The 23,530-nt window shown below is 42.4% G+C and overlaps 1 protein-coding gene across 1 annotated transcript in view; it reads right to left on the reverse strand.

The window, feature by feature from the left end:
• Nucleotides 1–5,894: 5,894 nt before the first annotated feature.
• The window catches only part of grk1a (G protein-coupled receptor kinase 1 a), a 52,997-nt gene continuing 35,361 nt past the window's right edge, over nucleotides 5,895–23,530 (reverse strand). Inside the window, exons 5-7 of the mRNA XM_059967774.1 lie at nucleotides 20,385–20,509; nucleotides 16,871–17,072; nucleotides 5,895–6,190 (exon numbers count right to left, since the gene is read on the reverse strand). Of these exons, the coding sequence (XP_059823757.1) occupies nucleotides 5,895–6,190; nucleotides 16,871–17,072; nucleotides 20,385–20,509 (623 nt within the window). The remainder of the gene's footprint in view (nucleotides 6,191–16,870; nucleotides 17,073–20,384; nucleotides 20,510–23,530) is intronic.

Here is a 23,530-nt window from a genome sequence, read left to right on the forward strand (position 1 = left end):
AGTTGACAAGATGCTCAGAAATCCCTGCCTTGTGCAGCTGGATCCTAGACTTCCTGTCAGATCGCTGGCAGGTGGTAAGAGTGGGCTCCCTCACCTCTGCCCCTTCTGGCCCTCAACACAGGTGCCTTTCAGGGCTGTGTACTAAGTCCCCTCCTTTACTCCCTGTATACCCATGACTGTGTCACCACCCACAGCTCTAATCTGCTAATTAAATTTGCTGACTACATTGATTGGCCTTATTTCAAACAATAACGAGGTGGCCTACAGGGAAGAAGTCATCTCTCTAATACATTGTATTTAAGAGACTACTAGACAGGTATATGGAGGAATTTAAGGTGGAGGGGTTATATGGGAGGCAGTGTTTGTGGGCTGGCACAACATTGTGGTCCGAAGGGCCTGTAATGTGCTGTACTATTCTATGTTCTAACATAGCGCTGTCAAGAAAACAACCTCTCCCTCAATATCACAAAAACAAAGGAGCTGGCATCAATGGTTCTGGGTTTGAGAGGGTAAACAGCTTTAAGTTCCTCAACATCCACATCACTGAGGACCTGTATATACCAGCTGTGTGGTGAGAAAAGCACAGTAGCGCCTCTTTCACCTCAGAAGGTTGAGGAAGTTTAGTATGGGCCCCCAAATCCTAAGAGCTTTCTACAGGAGCACAATTGAGAGCACCCTGACTGGCTGCATCACTGCCTGGTATGGGAACTGTACTAACCCCAATCGCAAAACTTTGCAGAGAGTGGTGTGGACAGCCCAGCGCATCTGTAGATGTGAACTTCCCATTATTCAGGCTCTGGGACAGCTTCTTCTACCAGGCCGTCAAACTAATTACAATTGTATTTCTATGTTATATTGATTGCCTGTTGTACATCGTATTTATTATAAATTACTATAAATTGAGCTTTGCGGATTTGGACAGAGAGCTTTTTACTCCTGATGTATATGAAGAATGTAAGAAACAGGCAATTCTATATCAGAAGCTTTCTCAGACATGGTCTACAAAATCTTTCACAACTGCTCAGAGCAGCATGGTCTTTCCTAGACACCTTCCAGCCAGAAACACAGAGGTTGGGACCAACACCTATTTGTCCTCTGTTGGGCAGCAGTTCATGGTGCACAGCATGGAGGCAGCTGTGGCATCAGTGAGTATCTTTCTCAATTTGTGCGCAGACTAATCTATTGCAAGAAATGTAGTAAAGTCATTTTGTGGAATGACAAACAGCTGAGCCAGTGTCCAATTTCATTTTAATTAATTTGCCGTTTACTTCTGGTGTAAGCCATATTGCTTTTCTCTTGTGAATTTTCACATTGTAAAACCCAAAGTTGCCCGGTCCTGTGTCACTCTCATCATTGCCAGATTCCTCATCAACAGCATGCAGATTAGTTCTTTTTTTGGAACTGCAACCTGACTTTTTACCTTTTTCTCTTCCCTGTACAGTCCATTTATTTTTTGTCTGAACAACATGCTGTGTCTTTGTATGTGTCGAACTTCATTGCATTTTCTGTGAGCTTCATCCTTAAACCTGCATTGGCCTAGTGTATGTATTGTCATTTAAAGTAAAATTGGATAGGTATATGGACAGGAAAGGAATGGTGGGTTATTGGCTGAGTGCAGGTCAGTGGGACTAGGTGAGAGTAAGCGTTCGGCACAGACTAGAAGGGCCGAGATGGCCTGTTTCCGTGCTGTAATTGTTATATGGTTATATATGGTATGTGAGCCCAGCCACAATGGTAATATAATTTGTTTGATCAGGCAGGCCACTGTCTAGATGTTGCAGTCTTGTTTGTGCTCACTTTCATTCCTAACGTTTAAATTCTGATTCCTATTCCCATTCTGACATGTCAGTCTATGGCTCCCCTTGTGGCAAGATGAGGACACCCTCAGGGTGAAGGAGCAACACCTTCAGGTCTGGGTAGCCTTCAACCTGATGGAATGAATATTGATTTCTTCTTCTGGTAAAAGATTATTTCCCTCCTCCTCTTCTATTCCCCACTCTGGCCTCCTACCTCTTCTCACCTGCCTATGACTTCTCACTTTGTCCCCTCCTCCTCCTCTTTCTCCTATGATCCACTGTCCTCTCCTATCAGATTCCTTCATCTCCAGCCCTTCCCACCCACCTGGCTTCATCTATCACTTTCAAGCCATCCTCCTTCCCCTCCCCCCAGCTTTCTATTTTGGCACCTTCCCCCTTCCTTTCCAGTCCTGATGAAGTGCCTCAGCCTGAAACGTTAACTGTTATTCATTTCCATAGATGCTGCCTGACCTACTGAGTTCCTCTATCATTTTGTGTGTGTTGCTTTAAAATGTAGTTTTCAGTTAGGAGCTGTTTTTGAATGTTTTCTTGTAAGGTTCCACTAATCTCTCAGTGAATCACTAAGCCCATTACCAAACTGAAAGTGCTCAGATAATCAACACACACAAAATGCTGGTGGAACGCAGCAGGCCAGGCAGCATCTATAGGGAGAAGCGCTGTCGACATTTCGGGCCGAGACCCTTCGTCAGGACTAACCGAAAGAAAAGATAGTAAGAGATTTGAAAGTAAGGGGGGTGGGGAGAATGTGAAATGATAGAAGACCGGAGGGGTTGGGGTGAAGCTGAGAGCCAGAAAGGTGATTGGCAAAAGTGATACAGAGCTAGAAAAGGGAAAGGATCGTGGGATGGGAGGCCTAGGGAGAAAGAAAGGGGGAGGGGAGCACCAGCGGGAGATGGGGAGCAGGCAGAGTGATGGGCAGAGAGAGAAAGAAAAAAAGGGAGGGGGAAAATTCAAAAAAACCTAAATATATCAGGGATGGGGTAAGAAGGGGAGGAGGGGCATTAACAGAAGTTAGAGAAGTCAATTTTCATGCCATCAGGTTGGAAGCTACCCAGCCGGTATATAAGGTGTTGTTCCTCCAACCTGAGTGTGACTTCATTTTTGACAATAGACAATGCCTTGGATAGAGATATCAGAATGGGAATGGGACATGGAATTAAAATGTGTGGCCACTGGGAGATCCTGCTTTCTCTGGCGGATCAAGCGTAGGTGTTCAGCGAAACGGTCTCTCAGTCTGTGTCAGGTCTCACCAATATATAAAAGGCCACACCGGGAGCACCAGACACAGTACACCACACCAGCCGACTCACAGGTAAAGTGTCGCCTCACCTGGAAGGACTGTCTGGGGCCCTGAATGGTGGTGAGGCAGGAAGTGTAAGGGCAGGTATAGCACTTGTTCCGCTTGCAAGGATAAGTGCCAGGAGGGAGATCGGTGGGAAGGGATGGGGGTGACGAGTGGACAAGGGAGTCGTGTAGGGAGCGATCCCTGCGGAAAGCAGAAAGGGGGGGGGGGAAGATGTGCTTGGTAGTGGGATCCCGTTGGAGGTGGCGGAAGTTACGGAGAATTAACTCAGATAATCTCTTCAATTCAGCTGCTTACTCTGAAATGAGTCTCCCTTCCTTTTGATTCCGCTTATGAAGCATACAGCGTTCTGCAATCAACAATGGTTTCAGTTCTAAATGTTCCTGCATTACTTTCACAATATTAGCAAAGCTCATTTTGGCTGGTTTGACTGGAGCAGTTAAACTTCAAAGCAAACTGTATTTGTTTAAACCTAATGCACTTAGCAAAACTGGTACAAAACATTGGCTATTGTTCAATTATAATATATCCAGTTATCTGAAGTGTAATCAAGCACATCGGTCTTTCCAATGTAGTCAGCCACTTCTGTCTTATTTTTATGATTATTATAACCCAGTGCTCACTGTTTATAAACCTGTGAATTCTTGCATTTTTGCCTTTTTTTTTTACTCGACTGTGTCTGTTCCCGAAGAAATGATATGCTGCGCTGATTTTTTATTTTACTGTTTCTCACTGTGCTGTTTTTTTACTCAAATGTCTTGCTGTCCCTCAACAGGTAGGTAATTGTCTCAGGTTCACTTAAAACTTGCTCATTCCCGTTCTTATATTTTGTAACTCCAAAACATCAAACTAATTGAAAGGAAAAGTCAGGAGTCTGAAATGTGAGTCTAATTTCATTTTTACTTTAAGCAAGACGCGCATGTATGATGTGGTAGCGTCATGACGTATGCAATTCATGTATTTCACACATTTAACCATAAGGAATTATTGAAACAACAAAATGCTTAATCAAACAATATATTTACAATATTACTGAGATATTAAATACACAACAATTTGCCAATATGTATCTGCTTTACATTCACTGGAAACAGATGCTCGGGTTATAACCATGTTTCCTTTTGTGGCAGTTTATTGTACTAAAGTTCACTGCCACATTTCCAATGTTACAAAGGTGTCTATACTTTCAGAGTAAAGCGTTAACTGAATATATTTTGGGTATGTCCAGTGGGAATGATCAACAAGATGGTGCCAGCAACTAATGGCGAACGCCGCGGACACATCACAAAACTACTACTCCTCTTTCTTCTTTAAAAATACGTCTGCTCCTAATATGTGTGCAATTGGAGCATGTAATTTACATTTTAATAAAGTTTTAGCGATTTGATGCTTTTGCTGTCTCTGGGGAAAGTCGGTACGGTTAGGAGCGAGGGTGGGAACAGAGTGTGCAGCCTAATGACAGACAGCAAGCCCGTGATTGGCTCCAATTCTCGCTGATGGAAGTGTTGAGCAAGATTGAGATCAATGAAGACGACAGCGGAAGGTGAGTAGCTGTTCAGTGCCATCTGCCTGCATTTGACGGATCTCTCTCCCTCGCTCGCTGACGCAGAGGAAGGAGCAGGAGTCTTGGGTTTGACTGGCGCAGACTGTGGACTGGACTTGTTTTTAGAGGACATTGCAGTTCATGTTAAATGTGCTTCTGGTTGCTCCATTTTTGTTCTTATGGATAGCGGGGTCAAGGGATATGGGGAGAGGGCAGGAACGGGGTACTGATTGTGTATGATCAGCCATGATCTCAGTGAATGGCGGTGCTGGCTATAAAGGCCGAATGACCTACTCCTGCACCAACTGTCTATTGTCTATGGCAAGAATAAAATGGGGGATTAAAGTAGGATTTATGGAAATAGTGGTTGATGGTGCAGACTTGCATCAAGGGCCAACTTGCGTGCTGTATGACTGATACCATGTGTTCACTCTGACACAATTTCTCATACATGCTATTCTTCACATTTTCTATGTCTTTCTCTCTCTCTCTCTCTCTCTCACATGCACACGCACACGCACACACACTCTCTTTTATACCTTTTCCTCTGCCTTGAAGGTGTGTGACAAGAGAGACCAACACCAACAAATCTTGGCCGTTGTAGTGAAGCTGTTTAGAGCAATACCAGGTTATTATTTAACTTTATGTGAAGTGCCTCTGGAACTAACCTGTCATTCTGGTACCTTCTTCCAGACAGTCTATGACTAACAATTCCTCTCATTTTCCTTCAGATTAAGCCCTTTCACTATCTGAAATACTTCAATCAGACCAATCCATAACTTCATAGGGTGGGGATGGGGCAGGAGCTAGAGCAGACACCAAGGACATGAGGTTGGAAAGGAACAGGGTCAAGGGATATGCCCAGGGCTCAAGCTGGTCACCAGACAAAACAGTCCACCTCGTGTCTGCTCGGTCACCGATTTGGAAGGATGGAGGGGACAAGGTCATGAAAAAGCTGGTAGAAGAGTGGGGATTTGAGTGAGAAAGTGGATATCGGCTGGAACTGGCAGTGAACAGAGCCTCCGAAGTGGCTAGACCAAGCATTCTCCAGTTCTCTTGGACCAGAACTGGGAGTTGATAGTTTTATAGTGTGACAAGCAAACAACTTCACTACGATGCTACAGTAGGGCAGATACATGATGTTTCCTTAAACCATACATCTGAATTTTCAAAGGATCTCGTCTGAATTGATGTAGATTTCTCAGCCACCCGACTCTAGGAATTTGCTTCTTCAAGCGACAGTGCACACCCCCGACCTAGAGGGAGGCATCTCCAGAATTGATTCTCTCCTTAGGTCATTCGGCAAGCCTCCATTGGGACCCCAAACGTTAAGCTCTACAAAGATACCAGTCTCAATCATCTCCTCTTGCCATGGAATGGAGATGTTTCCTGTTGCAAACTCATCAAAAAACTCCTTGTCTGAATCTTCGAGGGTGACTCCCTTCACTGTAGAGAAAGTACCCACATCTTGGATATCCTTTGCATACACTGTTCTGGAGTCAGGAATGAAAGGAGGTGGGAGTATACCTGGAGAGGAACATAGAAACACCCTTGTCATTTTAGAAAAATACTGTCTTTTTGTTGTGAGAAAGAGACTCATGGCCACTTTATTAGGTACAGGAGATCACTGAATGTTCTGCCAATTTTTTGATCCAATTCTCGTTTTTTGTGATTTTTTTTATTGAAGTTTATCATCAAACAAACATTTCCATAGGATGTATTTCAGATTTTGTACATATATATCACAAATCTCCACAAAGTATTTATCTGAGGTATACACTTATAGAAAAGAGTGGAAAGAAAAAAACAAGCAAAAGGAAAGAACTATGTACAAGTAGGGAGTGATTTTTTTTTTAACAACAGATTCATTGATTTGTGAGAATAAAATCAGGCCTATGAGGTGTTATGCAGTTAAACCATTTTTCCCAGTATGAATCAAATTGTTCTAGCTTATGATTAACAGATGCTGTTATCTCCATTTTGTAAATGTCCATTGTAATTTCCACCCATGTATTTAAAGTTGGGCTCTCCTGTGATAACCATTTCCTAGTAAGAGTCTTTTTACCAGCCACCAACAGTATATTCATTAAATATTTATCTCTTTTCAACCATTCTTGAGGTATATATCCAAAATATATGGTCTTATTCTCTAAGGGTATTTCACATTTAAAGATGTCTTGTAGGGCATTGTGTATCCCCCTCCAATAGTTTTTGATAACAGGGCAGTCCCAAAAAATATGATAATGATTTGCATTTTGATTTCCACAATTTCTCCAGCAAACAGGGAGGTTACTATCGTAATGGGATTTCTGAGAGGGTGTAATAAAATATCTTATCAAGTTTTTCCATCCAAACTCCCTCCATTTCTGTGAATTGGTACACTTCCATTGATATCTCCATATTGTCCATTCTTCCTCAGATATAATTATCCCTCCTTCCTTCTCCCATTTTGTTTTAATGTATGAAGTCGAATGTGTTTTAAGATTTGACAACCCCTTATACATGCTTAAAATGATTCTACTACCATTATCTGAATTATATGCTTTTCTAAAGAGCTCTATCAAGCATGTATTTGCCTTGGTTACATTTTTAAGCATCTTATTAACATATTGTCACATCTATAAATACCGATTAAAAAGCTTGTTTTTCTAATAAGTGTTTCTCAAAGAACTGTTGTTCCTTTAGCTGTCCAGTCCTTAAATCTAGCATCCAATTTATTTGGTGTAAAATCAGAGTCATATGCACACCATTTAAGAATTGCAATATCTCCCTCTAGATTATATTCTTTTATAGTGGTTTTCCATATTTTAAGAGTCAATTTCACCCATGGGTTATCAATAGTATATATGTACCTTTGCCGGTTGTTCTCAGCCAAAATTGCTTGTATGGGGATGGGAAGTACCCGCTCCTCAATGTTTTTCCATTGAGCATCATATGATGGGTTAATAGACAATAGACAATAGGTGCAGAAGTAGACCATTCGGCCCCTCGAGTCTGCACCGCCATTCTGAGATCATGGCTGATCATTCACTATCAATACCCAGTCCCTGCCTTGTCCCCGTATCCCTTGATTCCCCTATCCATCAGATATCTATCTAGCTCCTTCTTGAAAGCATCCAGAGAATTGGCCTCCACTGTCTTCCGAGGCAGTACATTCCTGTTGCACCAACATATCACAGCTCTCATCTGTGCTGCAAAATAATAATCTCGAAGAGAAGGTTGGCCCCCTCCCTCCTTTTTCTTTGCCTAATTGCAAAGTTTTGAGACAAATTCTAGGCCTTCTAGCCCTGCAAATAAACCTTGATAGCATCTTGTTCCATTCATTGAATTGATTTTGATTCATCTCTTATTGGCAGGGTCTGAAAGAGATATAACAGTTTAGGCAGTATATTCATTTTAATAGACTCGATTCTTGAACTGAGACTGAGAAAAGGAATCAGGCTCCATCTTGCCACATCTTCCTTAATTTTTTTTATATAAAGGCTGATAATTACATTCTGATAATTTTGCCAAATCTTTTGGCATAATGATGCCCAAATATTTTAAAGTCTCTGTGTGCCATGTCCAGGGGCATTGACTTTCAATTTCTCTTGGTGGACTATAGTAATATGAAAGAAATTGAGTTTTACCTATGTTGATCTTGTATCCTGGTAATTGACCATATTGTTCAAAGGATTGCATTAAATTAGGTAAAGAGTATGTTGGTTGCCCTAGATAGATCAAAATGTCATCCGCATAGCAAGCCAATTTATGCTCTGTCCCTTTAATAGTAATTCCCCTGATATCTTCATTTTGTCTGATGTATTGAGCTAATGGTTCCAGATATAGTGCGAGGTGTAGTGGTGATCATGCACAACCCTGTCTCGTGCCCCTTTCTAGGGTAAGACAATTTGATAAATATCCATTGATTTTAATCCTAGCAGTAGGGTTGTCATATAGTGTCTGTATAGTTTTAATAATTGTGTCTTGGAAACCAAATCTATGTAAAACTCTGTAAAGAAAATTCCAATCAACCGAATCAAATGCTTTTTCAGCGTCTACACTTTTCACTATTGCTTCGATTTTATTTTTTTGTATATGATCCATAATGTGAAGTTTCCTTCCTATATTGTCTTGAGTCTGGCGTTGTCGTATAAAACCTGTCTGATCATTACGTATCAGCATGGGTAGAAACTCCTCTAATCGTTTGGCCATGATGGAGGTAAATAACCTATAATCTACATTAAGAATGGATATTGGTCTAAATGACCCGCATTCCATTTTATCCTTGCCCTCTTTTGGGTATAGCTGAGATTATCGCTTCCTTCCAACTGGGTGGCCTTTGTGCCTTTTTAGAGCCCAGTTCAGTGTGGGGAGTAAAACAGGAATTAACTCATTTTTAAATTCTTTGTACCACTCTACTGTATACCCATCTGATCCTGGTGACTTGCTTAATTTAAGCCTACTAATTGCAGCTTTTAATTCAACTTCAGTTATGTCAGCAGTCATCCTTCTATTTTGTTCTTTGCTTAAAGCGGGTAACTAGAGAATTCAAGAAGGTGTCAATTTGGGTTATGCTGGAACTTTGGAATATAGTGTTTTGTAAAACACTTCAAAAGCTTCTTGAATTTCACTTAGCTTACTTTTTATAATTTTCATTCTTGGGTCCCTAATTCTATGAATTGTGTTTTCTGCTATCTTCTTTTTCGGTTTCCATGCCAGTATTTTCATAGATTTCGATCCACTTTCATAATGTCTCTGTTTCAGAAACATCAAGTTTTTCCTGATTTCTTGCATAACCAAATTATTTATTCATTCCTAATTCTTTTAATTTCCCCTAATGTATCCTGTGCCAAATTCAATTTGTGTTTTTTCTCTAGTTCCTTCAGTCTATGTTGTAATTCCTCTAATGGTTTATTCCTTATTTTTTTCTTATATGAAGATATCGCTATAATTTTCCCTCTTAAGACTGCCTTCAGAGTATCCCATAAAATGGGAGGTGAAAGCCCTCCATTATCATTAAATTCTAAGTAGAGACCAATTTCTTTTTTAATTTGTTCCTTAAAGTACGGATCATTGAGTAGACTTGAATTTATTTCCAAATAGTATTCTTTGGTTGTAGGTCAAAATCAACAGATAAATATATAGATGCATGGTCACTTACATCTATTGTCCCAATTCCACAGGTGTTTATTTTGTCTTTGTCTTTTCCAAATGTTATGAAATAGTCTATTCTTGTATATACAGAATGTGGAGCAGAATAATCAGTGTAATCCCTTCTGTCAGGGAAAAGGTCCCTCCATATATATATTAAACCAACATCCTCAAAAAGTGTATTAACTTTCTTACGTAAAGATTTTGTTTCATAGGTTTTTCTATTGGAAGAGTCTAAGTTTGGTTGTAATTGTAAATTTAAGTCTCCCCCACATATCAGGAGACCTTCTGTTTCCGTTACCATAATATCAGTAATTTTCTGAAAAAAACCAGTATCACTTCCCCGGGGTGCGTATAGATTCAATAGAGTAACTGAATTACCGTCTATATTCCCCCTTACCAGAACATATCTGCCTTCTTTATCTCCCATTTCGAATATTTTTTTCAAAATTTAGCTTACTTGAGATAAGAATAGCAACCCCTCTCCTATGTCCTGATTTATATGAGGAGAAAAACAGATTAGTGAAGCCCATTCTCTTTAGTTTTTTATGCTCATTATCACTGAAATGAATTTCCTGTAAATATACTACATGGGCTTGTTCTTTTTTCATTTTGGATAAAAATCTCTTACGTTTGATTGGATTTAATAGCCCATTTACATTAAAAGAAATGAATTTTACCTTGTCCTTAGGCATCTGTATTTATCTGTCAATATATCATTGAAATTAGAATAAAACTTAATCGATCTACTCCCTGAACAAATAAGAACCAAGAAACTCAAATAATAACAAAAATGGCAACAAACGTGTGATTACAAGGCTGAGATCTCTAGTAGATGACCCTACGTTGAGCTAGAGGAAATGTCTAGCTGTGGGGGATAACCCCTCCTACTTGTGAGTTGAGGGCCCCCATTGCAGTATTCATAAAAGTCAGTGAACAAATCCATTACACAGAAAAGATTTCCCTGTGTACTCCTCTATATATATATACACACAGATACACAAATATATATACATGCATACACATATATACACACACACATATATGCACACATATACATATATATATATTCTCATTTTGGTGGGGAAAAGGAGTAAGTGAGCGAATAAAGAATAACAACTAAGTAATATAAAATCCACATTATAATAAGTATTTCTTGAGATAGGTATATCACTGTCTACTTTTGCTTCTGTTTAGCTTCTCAGCATTTTTAAAGTGAGCCAAACCTTATGGCTCTTCTGAAAGGGGTGACGACTGTCTTTGGGAAACTCCTGGTCTCTTCCTGATATGTTTCTCTTGGCTTCCTCCCGTCTCCTGCCTTCTCGATTCTTGCACTATTTCCCAAGCCGAGCAGGACAATTCCTCAGCCAGGCTTTCTTTCATTTTGATCACGCTGACAGACAACCCTCTGGCCTTCATGTCTGTAGTCGCCTCTTCCACTGTCTGGTACAAATGTGTCCCGTTGTCAGAAAACTCTCGAAGTTTAGCAGGCTACGGAGTTTGAAATCTAATCTTATTTTGCACCGGGGGGGGGGGGTAATCTTGGTCGAGATATATTAATGTATCCTCTAAAAACACTCTTCTTACCCCAGGCCCTTCATAGAATCTCCGCCTTGGTGCTGTACCAAAGGAATTTAATTATTATTGAGCGTGGCTTTCTATCCTGGGTAGGTTTTGGGACTAACGCACGGTGGGCTCTTTCGATTTCCAGCTTCATAGCCTGGGGAAGATCCAGCGCGTCCCGCGGTAACTTTCCGACAAACTCCGTCATAGACGAGCCCTCCGCTCCTTCGGGAACGTTGTAGATTCTGATATTTTTGCACCTTGATCTTCCCTCCAGATCAAGCAGTTTACCTTCTTGGTGATGTATGATTTTTATCATCTTGTTCAGTATCTGTTCCACGTTTTGAACGCGATCTTCCACCTTCTCAATGCGAGTCTTTGCCACTGCTATTTTTTTGATTAACGCTCTGCCTTAATATCACGGAGCTGCTGCTTTATATCTTTCTGGACCTCCATTATTTCTTTCAGAATTTCGAACATATTTGCCGCTTCACCTGAACGAGGCCTGGCGTCCGCCTCGCTAGCACGTGGTCGGGTCGGAGAGCTGCTCACTGCACTCCTCTCGGACACAGGCTCTGCAGTGTCACTTTTTTTATTTCCGTTCTTTTTCCCCATTCTTGCCCCTCTTTTCAGTTCAATTATTTTTTGAAAAATACTATATTTGACAGGTTAATGGGGCTTAATACACATTTTTCTGGAGGAGCTAGAGACTTGAGCTGCCATTCTCAACGTTGACGTCACTGGAAACCCCTCGATCCAATTTTTGATTATAGGACATACATGGTACATGGTAAATGGTAGGGCATTGAAAAATGCAGTAGAACAGAGTGATCTAGGAACAATGGTGCATAGTTCCCTGAAGGTGGAATCTCATGTGGATAGGGTGGTGAAGAAAGCTTTTGGTATGCTGGCCTTTATAAATCAGGGCATTGAGTATAGGAGTTGGGATGTAATGTTAAAATTGTACAAGGCATTGGTGAGGCCAAATCTGGAGTATTGTGTACAGTTCTGGTCACTGAATTATAGGAAAGATGTCAACAAGATAGAGAGAGTACAGAGGAGATTTACTAGAATGTTACCTGGGTTTCAGCACCTAAGTTACAGAGAAAGGTTGAACAAGTTAGGTCTTAATTCTTTGGAGCGTAGAAGGTTGAGGGGGGATTTGATAGAGGTATTTAAAATTATGAGGGGGATAGATAGAGTTGACGTGGATAGGCTTTTTCCATTGAGAATAGGGGAGATTCAAACAAGAGGACATGAGTAGAGAGTTAGGGGGCAAAAGTTTAGGGGTAACACGAGGGGGAACTTCTTTACTCAGAGAGTGGTAACTGTGTGGAACGAGCTTCCAGTGGAAGTGGTAGAGGCAGGTTCGATTTTGTTATTTAAAAAAAATGGATAGGTATATGGACAGGAAAGGAATGGAGGGTCATGGGCTGAGTGCAGGTCGGTGGGACTAGGTGAGAGTAAGCGTTCGGCACAGACTAGAAGGGCCGAGATGGCCTGTTTCCATGCTGTAATTGTTATATGGTTATATGGTTATATGTGCAGCAGATGGGATTAGTGAGATTGGCACAACATGAGGAGATTGAAGGGCCTTTTCCCATGCTACACTATTTATGTTGATTATTCCCACCAAAATGTAGCACCTCACACTTATCAGCATTAAACTCCATCTGCCATCTTTCAGCCCACTCTTCTAACTGGCCTAAATCTCTCTGCAAGCTTTGAAAACCTACTTCATTATCCACAATGCCACCTGTCTTAATATCATCTGCATACTTACTAATCCAACTTACCACCCCATCATCCAGATCATTAATGTATATGACAAACAACATTGGACCCAGTACAGATCCCTGACGCACACCACTAGTCACCGGCCTCCAACTTGACAAACAGTTATCCACCACTACTCTCTGGCATCTCCCATCCAGCCACTGTTGAATCCATTTTATATTAATACCTAACAATTGAACCTTCCTAACTAACCTTCCGTGTGGAACCTCGTCAAAAGCCTTACTGAAGTCCATATAGACAACATCCACTGCTTTACCCTCGTCAACTTTCCTAGTAACCTCTTCAAAAAATTCAATAAGATTTGTCAAACATGACCTTCCACTCACAAATCCACGTTGATTGTTTCTAATCAGACCCTGTCTATCCAGATAATTATATATACCATCTCTCAAACTTACAGGCCTATAATTGGTAGGTTTACTCTTAGAACACTTTTTTAAACAATGGAACAACATTAGCAATACGCCAATCCTCCGGCACCATTCCCGTTTCTAATGACATTTGAAATATTTCTGTCAGAGCCCCTGCTATTTCTACACTAACTTCCCTCAAGGTCCTAGGGAATCCTGTCAGGACCCAGAGATTTATCCACTTTTATATTCCTTAAAAGCGACAGCACTTCCTCCTCTTTAATCGTCATAGTTTCCATAACTTCCCTACTTGTTTCAAGTTGTGCAAACAACTTTACTATCTTCTTTTTCTTCCTTCTCCCATACATCTGTTCCTACACTCTGGTTCCCCTCCCCCCTTGTATCTAGTTTAAATCCACTGGAGCCTCTCTAGCAAACCTACCTACAAGAATATTTGACCCCTCCAGTTCAGATGTAAACCGTCCTGCTGGAACAGATCCCACCTTCCCTGGAAAACTGCCCAATTATCTATAAATCTGAAACCCTCCCTCCTGCACCATATCTTCAGCCATGTGTTGATCTGCACTATCTTACTATTTCTAAACCCACCTGCACGTGGCACTGGTAGCAATTCTGAGATTGCTATCCTGGAGGTCCTGTCCTTTAACTTGGTGCCTAACTCCCTAAACTCACCTTTCAGAACCTCCTCACTCTTCCTCCCCACGTCATTGGTCTCTACATGGACCACGACATCTGGCTGCTCACCCTCCCTCTTGAGAATACTGAGAACTCGATCTGAGATATTGGCACCAGGGAGGCAACAGACTATCTGGGGTTCTTGATCTCTTCCACAGAACCTCATATCTGTCCCCCTAACTATCGGATCCCCATCCCTACTGCTCTCCTCTTTTCTCTCCTTCCCTTCTGAGCTGAGGGTCCAGTCTCAGTGCCAGAGACGCAACCACTGCAACCAGTCATTGTGTTCATTCAAAAGAGACATTATTAGATCTCTGCACATGTATGGAATATGATATGGGATCTTCCTGGAAAATACTTTCAAGGTAGGAGATCAGCTGTGATTTTAATGATAGAGGAAGCAGGCCAGGTGGGTCCTGCTCCTGTTTCTAATGTTCTTATTGAAAATAACTAATTTATAAAGATCTTCTAATGATATTAAGAATATTGGCACCAGGAGGTGTCTGTTCTCCTGAGCTATAACTTCTGATACAATGGTAGAACTTTCTGGCATTAGTAGGTACACCTGTGCACCTGTATGTTAATACAAGTATCTCATCAGCCAATCACGTGGCAGCAACTCAATCTAAAAAAGCATGCAGACGTGGTCAAGAGGTTCAGTTGTTGTTCAGACCATGCATCAGAATGGGGACGTGTGATCTCAGTGACTTTGACCATGGAATGGTTGGTGCCAGACAGGGTGGTTTGAGTTACTCAGAAACTGCTGATCTGCTGGGGTTTTCTAGTACAACAGTCTCTTGAGGCTACAGAGATGGGTGTGAAAACAAAAAAAAAAGCATCCAGTGAGTAGCAGTTCTGTGGGTGAAAATGCCTTGGTAGTAAGAGTGGTCAGACTGGTTCAATCTGACATGAAGACAACAGTAACTCAAATAACAACATGTTACAACAGTAGCGTGTGGAAGAGCATTTCTGAATGCATAACATGCTGAACCTTGAAGTGGATGGACTACAGCAGCAGAAGAGCACAGCGAATTCCACTCCTTTACCTAATGAAGTGACCACCACACAACACACACACACCCAAGCATGCCCACGAGCACGTACTGAACGTACAAGCAGACATACACACATGACTGAAGCCCGCAGTCACTCATTGCCCAGAAACACACATGCATTTTGCCACACAGGTGAATAGCCAAACAGTGACCTGGAGTCTGGTGCTCGTACCCTTTACTCAATGGGAGAAAGATGCAGTGAACCTGATGGTGCAGCCAGCAATTCCTGCTCTCATTTTGGATTGGACAGAGATCCTCCTGACATTCCAGACTGACACTGCAGGAAACCATTAGCAAAAACACTCCCTGCATAGAGCAACTATTACAAAAAAGCATTCAAAAGAAAATCATCACAAAGCATATTCCAAAGAACAATTAAAGAAGCAACATAATAAACTTGTAGCCGATTCTCTGTTCCACGTGTTGTCTGTCCCTAGCTGCGACAAACACCTTTGTCTTTGTACTTGTGTACTCCCATTCTTGTGCACATGATAATAAACTTGACTTGCACTTTATGAGACACTGAGAGCGGTCCATTGATTCCGAGACATCAATATGTATCCCTCTACAATGAAGCTAATGCTTCCACTAATTCAGCAATATCAGAAAAGAGAAGCAAGTTTCGGCTGCAACAATGAACCCCTCAAATGGTCAAAAGCTCTGCAAGCCTTAACCTTAACAAGCATGTATGTGGCTCCAGGCTCAAATGTGAAGGTCTGTGCTCTAAAGGCATAGGAACAGGCCATTTGGCCCAACTGCCGACCAAGATTCCATTCCAAGTTAGAACATGTTTGGCCCATTTCCCTTTCTTTCCTTTAAATATTGTTACTGTACTTGGTTCAACTCCTTCTGGTTGTTCACTTCACATACAGACCACTCTCTGGATGAAAAAATTGCCCCTCACGCTCATACTAATTCTCTCCCCTCACCTTAAACCTATGCCCTCTGGTTCTTGATTCCCCCACTTCAGCAACAAGACTGCAGAAGCACCGTTCCCATGCATCTCAGAATTTTAAATACCTCGGTAAGAGAATTATTCATTCTCCTACACTGCAATAAAAATATTAACTCTCAACTTCTCAACATAGCTCAATCCTTTGAGTCTTGACAAAATCCTTGTAACTCCTGCACTTTTTCCAGTTTAACAGCATCTTTCTTATAACAGGGAGGCCTAAAGTAGACACAATATTCCAAACACGAGGAAATCTGCAGATGCTGGAAATTGAAGCAACACACACAAAATGCTGGTGGAACACAGCAGGCCAGGCAGCATCTATAGGGAGAAGCACTGTCGACGTTTCGGGCCGAGACCCTTCATCACAAAACATCGACAGTGCTTCTTGATGCTGCCTGGCCTGCTGTGTTCCACCAGCATTTTGTGTGTGTTGCACACAATATTCCAAACACAGCCTCAACCACCTCTTGTACAACCGTAACATAACAGCCGTATGTCTATACTCAGTGCCCAGAGTTTATCCAGAGGCAATAAGGGAGAACAATAAATGGCAGTAACATCCACATCACACAAGCAATTTCTTTTTAATAATCTAGGTTCTTTCAAAAATATAATTCAGACAACTTGGATTTTTAAAAAGTCTATTTTTATACTTTACCAGCTTCAAGCTTTCTCCAGTTAATATCCTTGAAAAAGGCATGAGCCTTTAATTCATCACAGCAGTCATTCCTGAACCCAATACGTTTCTCGGGATCTTTTTCCAGCAAAGCCTCACAGAACATCTTGCTGGATTCGCTGAACTTCTCGGAGTAGCTGACGGGGTCGTTGAGAATCCGTCGCTTCAACTCTTTGTTCTCAACCTGGTGGCAGCAGTGGGCAAACAGTCAGAGTTGAGTGTCTGAAGAGGAATCCCAGATGGAGGTGGAGTGGGGTGGGACGGGGTATTCAGCCCATACTGAATACCTGGCCCTTTTCAAAGCAATATTATAGAGGGCTTCTTCCTCCAAGGAAGAAACCCTGGTTACAATGTTTAGAGTCAGTGATTCGCACCTCAGAGAAACAGACCCTTCAGCCATTGAACCCATGCTAACCATCAACACCGTTTCAATTTTATTCCAATTTTCCCCACCCACCCATCAACCTCCCCCCTCCCAGTTTCCACCACTCACCCACACACTACAGGCAATTACAGTGGCCAGTTGACCTACCAGCCTTCATGTTAGGAAGCTGAAGCATGCTGGGGAATGCACGGTCAGAGGGAGAGAGTGCAGTGAGCATGGACCCTGGGTCAATGGCGCTGTGTGACACTGGCTGAACCACCTGCACCCTTTCTGCCACTCCTTGTTAACTCCCTCAAAAACATTCACTGTTCTTGGCATATTAAAATCTGCTTTAAGGGGAGTAACCCCTTCCTCCCCACCACCCCCCAGACCCTCCTCAAAACTGAAGACACTCATGGCTGAGTCATGTCTGAGCCCCTGGGCAGTGACGTACTGCCCAGAACTGTACACAGTATCCAGTGCGATGTGACACTCCAGCTCAACTTCCTTCATATCATCACTAATATCTTCAAAGACTTACCACTAGTAGTTCTCAGTTCTCTGTTCCTGCTCCCATCATAAACCAAAGCCGTTTAGTCCACCCAGCTCATTCTGTCTTCTCCTCACACCCATCAAGTTTAATAGTCAGTCAACCATTCTTGAATACCCATGAATACAGTCAAACAAGACAATGTTCCTCCAAAACTTAGTACCAACAGTCACATACAACACAAGGCACATGTAATGCATATAAGATAGCAATAAATACAGTCATACAAAAAATATATTGTCCAAGACCCTGAATGTTGCAGTAATCTGCAGTCGAACACAATACAGTTTGTCCTCTGCCTGGCAAACAATAGGGGGCAGCACAGTTCACTCCTCTAAACTACAGCCAGTTCAACTAGCAGTGGTTCAAGAATGTTTGTCTAACCTCACCCAATAAATGATCACTATTACAGAGTACACTATTGGATTAGTTATCCAGTTTCTCCAGAATATCTGGAAAAGATGAGTACTTACCCTGTGGATGTAGATCATACCCTGTGTGTCTGCTCCTCATGCAAAAAAAGATTGTAAGGAGCTGGACTCAGGATGTTAATGAGGCACTGCAGGAATGCTTTGAGAGGATGGGCTGGGATGTGTTATGTGAGCCACACAGGGAAGACATTAACAAAAAGGTTGATTGTATCACAGATGAGATCAGATTCTGTGAGAACACCATCGTACCAGCCAGGACTGTACACTGCCTCCCTAACAACAAGCCCTGGATCACCAGTGACCTGGAAGAAATTTGGAATATGAAATAGAAAGCCTGCTGGTCTGGAGACAGACAAATAGTGAGGAGAGTACAGAGTGAAGAGGGTAGGGCTGAGGGAGTTCAAAGAATCCCACAGAAAGCTGGAATACAAACTCCAGTAGAATAGCATAAGGACGTGTGGTCAGGCATGGGGCAGATCACTGGCTTCACGGTAAAAGAAAGGAAGATTGAGGACTGACTGGATAGGCCCAATGAATTGAACCTGTTTCTGAACGGGTTCAGCACAGGACCTCCTGCTGTCCCCTCCCCCACTTGTCCAAAGCACACATCCTCCCGGCTCCCGAAGCCTTCTCCCTCCCCTCTGGTGAGTGCTTCTGTCCCAACACCCCAGCGTTGGAGTCTCCTGCCTCCATGGGGATGACCACCCCAGGTCAGGGTGAGAGACAGCTGGAGAGACCACATCAAGGCCAGGCTGCTGGACCGGATGGTATCATCCCCAGGGTACTGAAAGCCTGTGTGAGTTAGCTGTCTGGCATTTTGCAGCACCTTTACAATCTGAGTCTGAGTCAGGAGAAGATACCAGTGCTATGGAAGACTTGGTTCCTGTACCCATGAAGGGAACTCCATCTGACTACAGGCCAATTGTCCTCACATCTCATGTGATGAAGGTGCTGGAGAGGCTGCTCCAGACTTACCTTGGACCACAAGTGAGATCTTCATTGGCCCCTCTACAGTTTGCCTACCCACCTCATGTGGGCGTGGCTGATGCTATTATCTACCTGTTGTAGAGAGCTCACTCCCACCGGGACGATGCTGGTGGCATTGTGAGAATCACAGATCTTCATTTCTATAGTGACTTCAATACAATCCAGCCACTTCTTCTGAGCGAGAAGCTGCAAAGGATGGGCGCAGATAAATCCACTACCTCCTGGACTACAGACTACCTGACAGATAGACCCCAGTTTGTGCTGCTGGGCAGTTCTCTGTCTGAGAAGGTGGTGAATGGCACTGGAGCGCCACAAGAGACTGTCCTGTCTCCGTTTCTGTTCCAGACCTTTTACCAGTCTGTTGTAGCGAGTCAGTCTTCTTTGTGGCTTCATCGGTCCTGGTGATGCAAAAAATCTAAATAAACTCATCAAAAAGACTGGATCCTCCTTGGCTACATCCGAACTTTTCTGAGTTAGAGAAAGTCACTAAACAAACTGGTATCTATTATGGACAATTTGGCTCACCTCTCCATGACCTACTGAATAAGCAGCGGAACACCCTTTCAAACAGAATCATTCAGCTTCACTGTCATAAGGATCATTAAAGAAAATCTTCCCTATCGAATGTAATACGCAAATACAACAGTTCATCTCTGTGCAACAGGAGAATACATATCATTGTACAATAGTCTCTGCTTTATTATTTTGTACATTATTATTGCACAGTATTCTGTACTTTATTATTAGTTAATATTGTATTATTTATTTATTATTATTATTGCTCAGAGTGTTTTTAATTGTTGCTGCTGTAATGAAATCATTTCCTCTCAGGGTCAATAAAGCACTTATTATAATAATAATTATTATTGTTAATGTGACAATATCCAATTGTTAAATGCAGAAATCTGAAGAAGCCCTATTACGTACAAGTTCTTGATTGTGGTATATAATAATGCCTTGGCATATATATTCAGGGCATCTGCAGAAAGTTTGGAAAGTCATTGAGGATTAAGGACGCTCCGCCTCTGTGCATGACCAAGCCGATTAGAGCTGGAACTGGGTCCTGTGATCTCAAACCTGAGCCCCTGTGTCCTGCTGACTGTACATCTGATTAACAGTGAACACACAGACTTATGAAAGAGTAAGTTAAGAGTGTCTCCTTACATGTTCGCCCCGGTATCGGAATGGGCCCTTGGCTGCTATCATCTCATATAGGGTGACTCCCAGTGTGAAGTAGTCCACTGAGTAATCATACTCCTCTCCTCCAAGGAGTTCTGGGGCCATAAAACCTGGAGACAGAACAAAGCAAAGCTATGTCCACAGAAAATTCAAATCCCAGGACAAAGTAGAGGACAGTGGCACAGAGACACTTCGTGCACACACGTACACACAAACTATACAAATACATACAAAAACATACATGCACACATGTGCTACATGTATCCTGAATTTCAAGTTTAATTATCATTCAAGCATGCATGAATATAGCCAAATGAAGCAGTGTTCCTCTGGGACCAAGGTGCAAAGTACATTTCCAACAGTCACACAACACACAGTACATAGCATATATAGTTACAATTGCAGGAAAAACACACAATCCCGAAGAAAAAAATAATATAGCTCAAGTCCCTGAGTGGCATGACTGTAGATTGATGGTAACTTGTCCTGGTCCAAATTGTCTCTCTTCCACCAAGAGAACACTGGACAGCACCACTGAGCAAACACCAGAGGGCAGACATGAGCACACACTGGAGAGCAGCAAACCAGTACAGATTCCATCACAACTGCTCTCTCCCACACCACCTCTGGCATTTCCTCCCCGGCCGAATGCAACACAGCTCTCCTGAGGTTGGTCTCAAAGTTCAAAGTAACCTTATTATCAAAGTACATATATGTTGCCATAGACAATCATTAGATTCATTTTCTTGTAGGCATACTCAATAAATCCAGTAACCAAAATAGAATCAATGAAAGACTGTACTAACGGGGCGGAGAAGCAGTGTGCAAAAGACAACAAGCTGTGCAAATGCAAAAAGAAAACAAAAAAGTAATAATAATAATAATAATAATAGTAATAATAATAAAAATATCAAGAACATGAGATGAAGAGTCCTTGAAAGTGACTCAATAGGTTGTGGAAACAGTTCAGTGGTGAGGCAAGCGAAATTAAGTGAAGTTATCTTCTCTGGTTCAGGAGCCTGATAGTTGAGGGGTAATAACTATTCCTGAGGCTCCTGCACCTTCTCCCTTACGGCAGCAGCGAAAAGGGGCAATGTTCTGTGTGGTGGGGGATTGTACTTGTGCATGTAGATGCACGCTCCTGCACAGAAACACACATACAGACATGCAAACACATGTACACTTAAACGCATTGATACTTAAAATGTGTATGTATACAGATACTATACACACACACACAATGCAAACAATGTAAACAGTTGATATTTCGGACTGAGACCTTCGTTAGGACAGGAAAGAAAGAGGAGAAGTCAGATTAAGAAGGTGGAGGAAGAGATGCAGAAGTACAAGATGGTAGGAGATAGGTAAAACTGGGAGAGAAGGAGGGGTGAAGTAAAGGGCTGGGAAGTTGACTGATGAAAAAGATAAAGGGCTGGAGAAAAGGGAATCTGACAGGACAGGAGAGAAGGCCATGGAAGAAAGGTGTGGTGAACTACATATACCTGTCTGGACATGCCCCCGTGCTGACTGCTCCTGTGGCTCCTCCCACAGATCCCTGTATAAAGGCGATTGGAGGCACAGCTCCTCCCTCAGTCTCCAGGATGTTGTGTGGTGGTCTCTTGCTGCTGACTGCTCTCTTACAGCTAATAAAAGCCTATCTCGCCTCACATCTCCGAGAGTTATTGATGGTGCATCAAAAGGGAAGGGGGAGGAGCGCCAGAGGGAGGTGAGAGAGGGAAACAGGAAGGGGAATGCGGTTGTGATGAGGCCACACTCAGGTTAGAGGAGCAACACCTTATATTACGTCTGGTTGGTTTCCAACCTAATGACATGAACATAAGTTTCTCAAAATTCTGATAATTGCTCCCCCACCTCTCCTTCCCCATTCCCATTTCCCTCTCTCACTTTATCTCCTTACCTGCCCATCACCTCCCTCTGGTGCTCCTCCCCTTTCTTTCTTCTATGGATCCTGTCCTCTCCTATCAGATTCCCCCTTCGCCAGCCCTGTATCTCTTTCACCAGTCAACTTCCCAGCTCTTTACTTCACACCTCCTCCTCTCCCCCAGTTACACCCATCACCTGCCACTTTATCCTATTTCCTCCCCTTCCCCTGCCTTCTTATTCCAATACCTCCTCTTTCCTTCCAGTCCTAATGAAGGGTCTCGGCCTGAAACATTGATGACTTATTATTTTCCAGAGATGCTGCCTGACCTGCTGAGTTGCTTCAGCATTTTGTGTGTTGCTTTGGATTTGCAGATTTTCTCGTGACAGTCACACAGACCATAAGATATAGGAGCAGAAGTGGACCATTTGGCCCATCAAGTCTGTTCTGCCACTCACTCACGGCTGATCCAATTCTTCCAGTCATCCTCACTCCTCTACCTTCTCCCCATACCCTTTGATGTCCTGGCTAATCAAGAACCCATCTATCTCTGCCTTAAATGCACCCAGTGACTTGGCCTCCACAGCTGCTCGTGCCAACAAATTCCACGGATTTACCTCCCTCTGACTAAAGTAATTTCTTCGCATCTCTGTTCTAACTGGTCGTCCTTCAATCCTGAAGTCGTGCCCTCTTGTCCTGGACTCCCCTACCATGGGAAATAACTTTCCATATCTAATCTGTTCAGGCCTTTTAACATTTGGAATGTTTCTATGAGATTCCCCCTCATTCTCCTGAATTCCAGGGAATACAGTCCAAGATTCCAGTATGAGTCCACTTTCCTCATACGGTAAACACAAGGAAATCTGCAGATGCTGGAAATTGAAGCAACACACACAAAATGCTGGTGGAACTCAGCAGGCCAGGCAGCATCTATAGGAAGAAGCACTGTCAATGTTTCGGACTGAGACCCTTCGTCAGGACACAAAAGGTTTCGACCCGAAACATTGACAACACTGCTCCCTATAGATGCTGCCTGGTCTGCTGTGTTCCACCAGCATTTTGTGTGTATTCCTCATATGGTAATCCTTTCACTCCTGGAATCACTCTCGTGAATCTTCTGTGAACCCTCTCCAATGTCAGTATATCCTTTCTAAAATAAGGAGCCCAAAACTGCACACAATACTCCAAGTGTGGTCTCACAAGTGCCTTATAGAGCTTCAATATCACATCCCTGCTCTTATATTCTTTA

Source organism: Hypanus sabinus, chromosome 4 (genome assembly GCF_030144855.1).
Source record: "Hypanus sabinus isolate sHypSab1 chromosome 4, sHypSab1.hap1, whole genome shotgun sequence".
NCBI classification, from domain to species: Eukaryota; Metazoa; Chordata; class Chondrichthyes; order Myliobatiformes; family Dasyatidae; genus Hypanus; species Hypanus sabinus.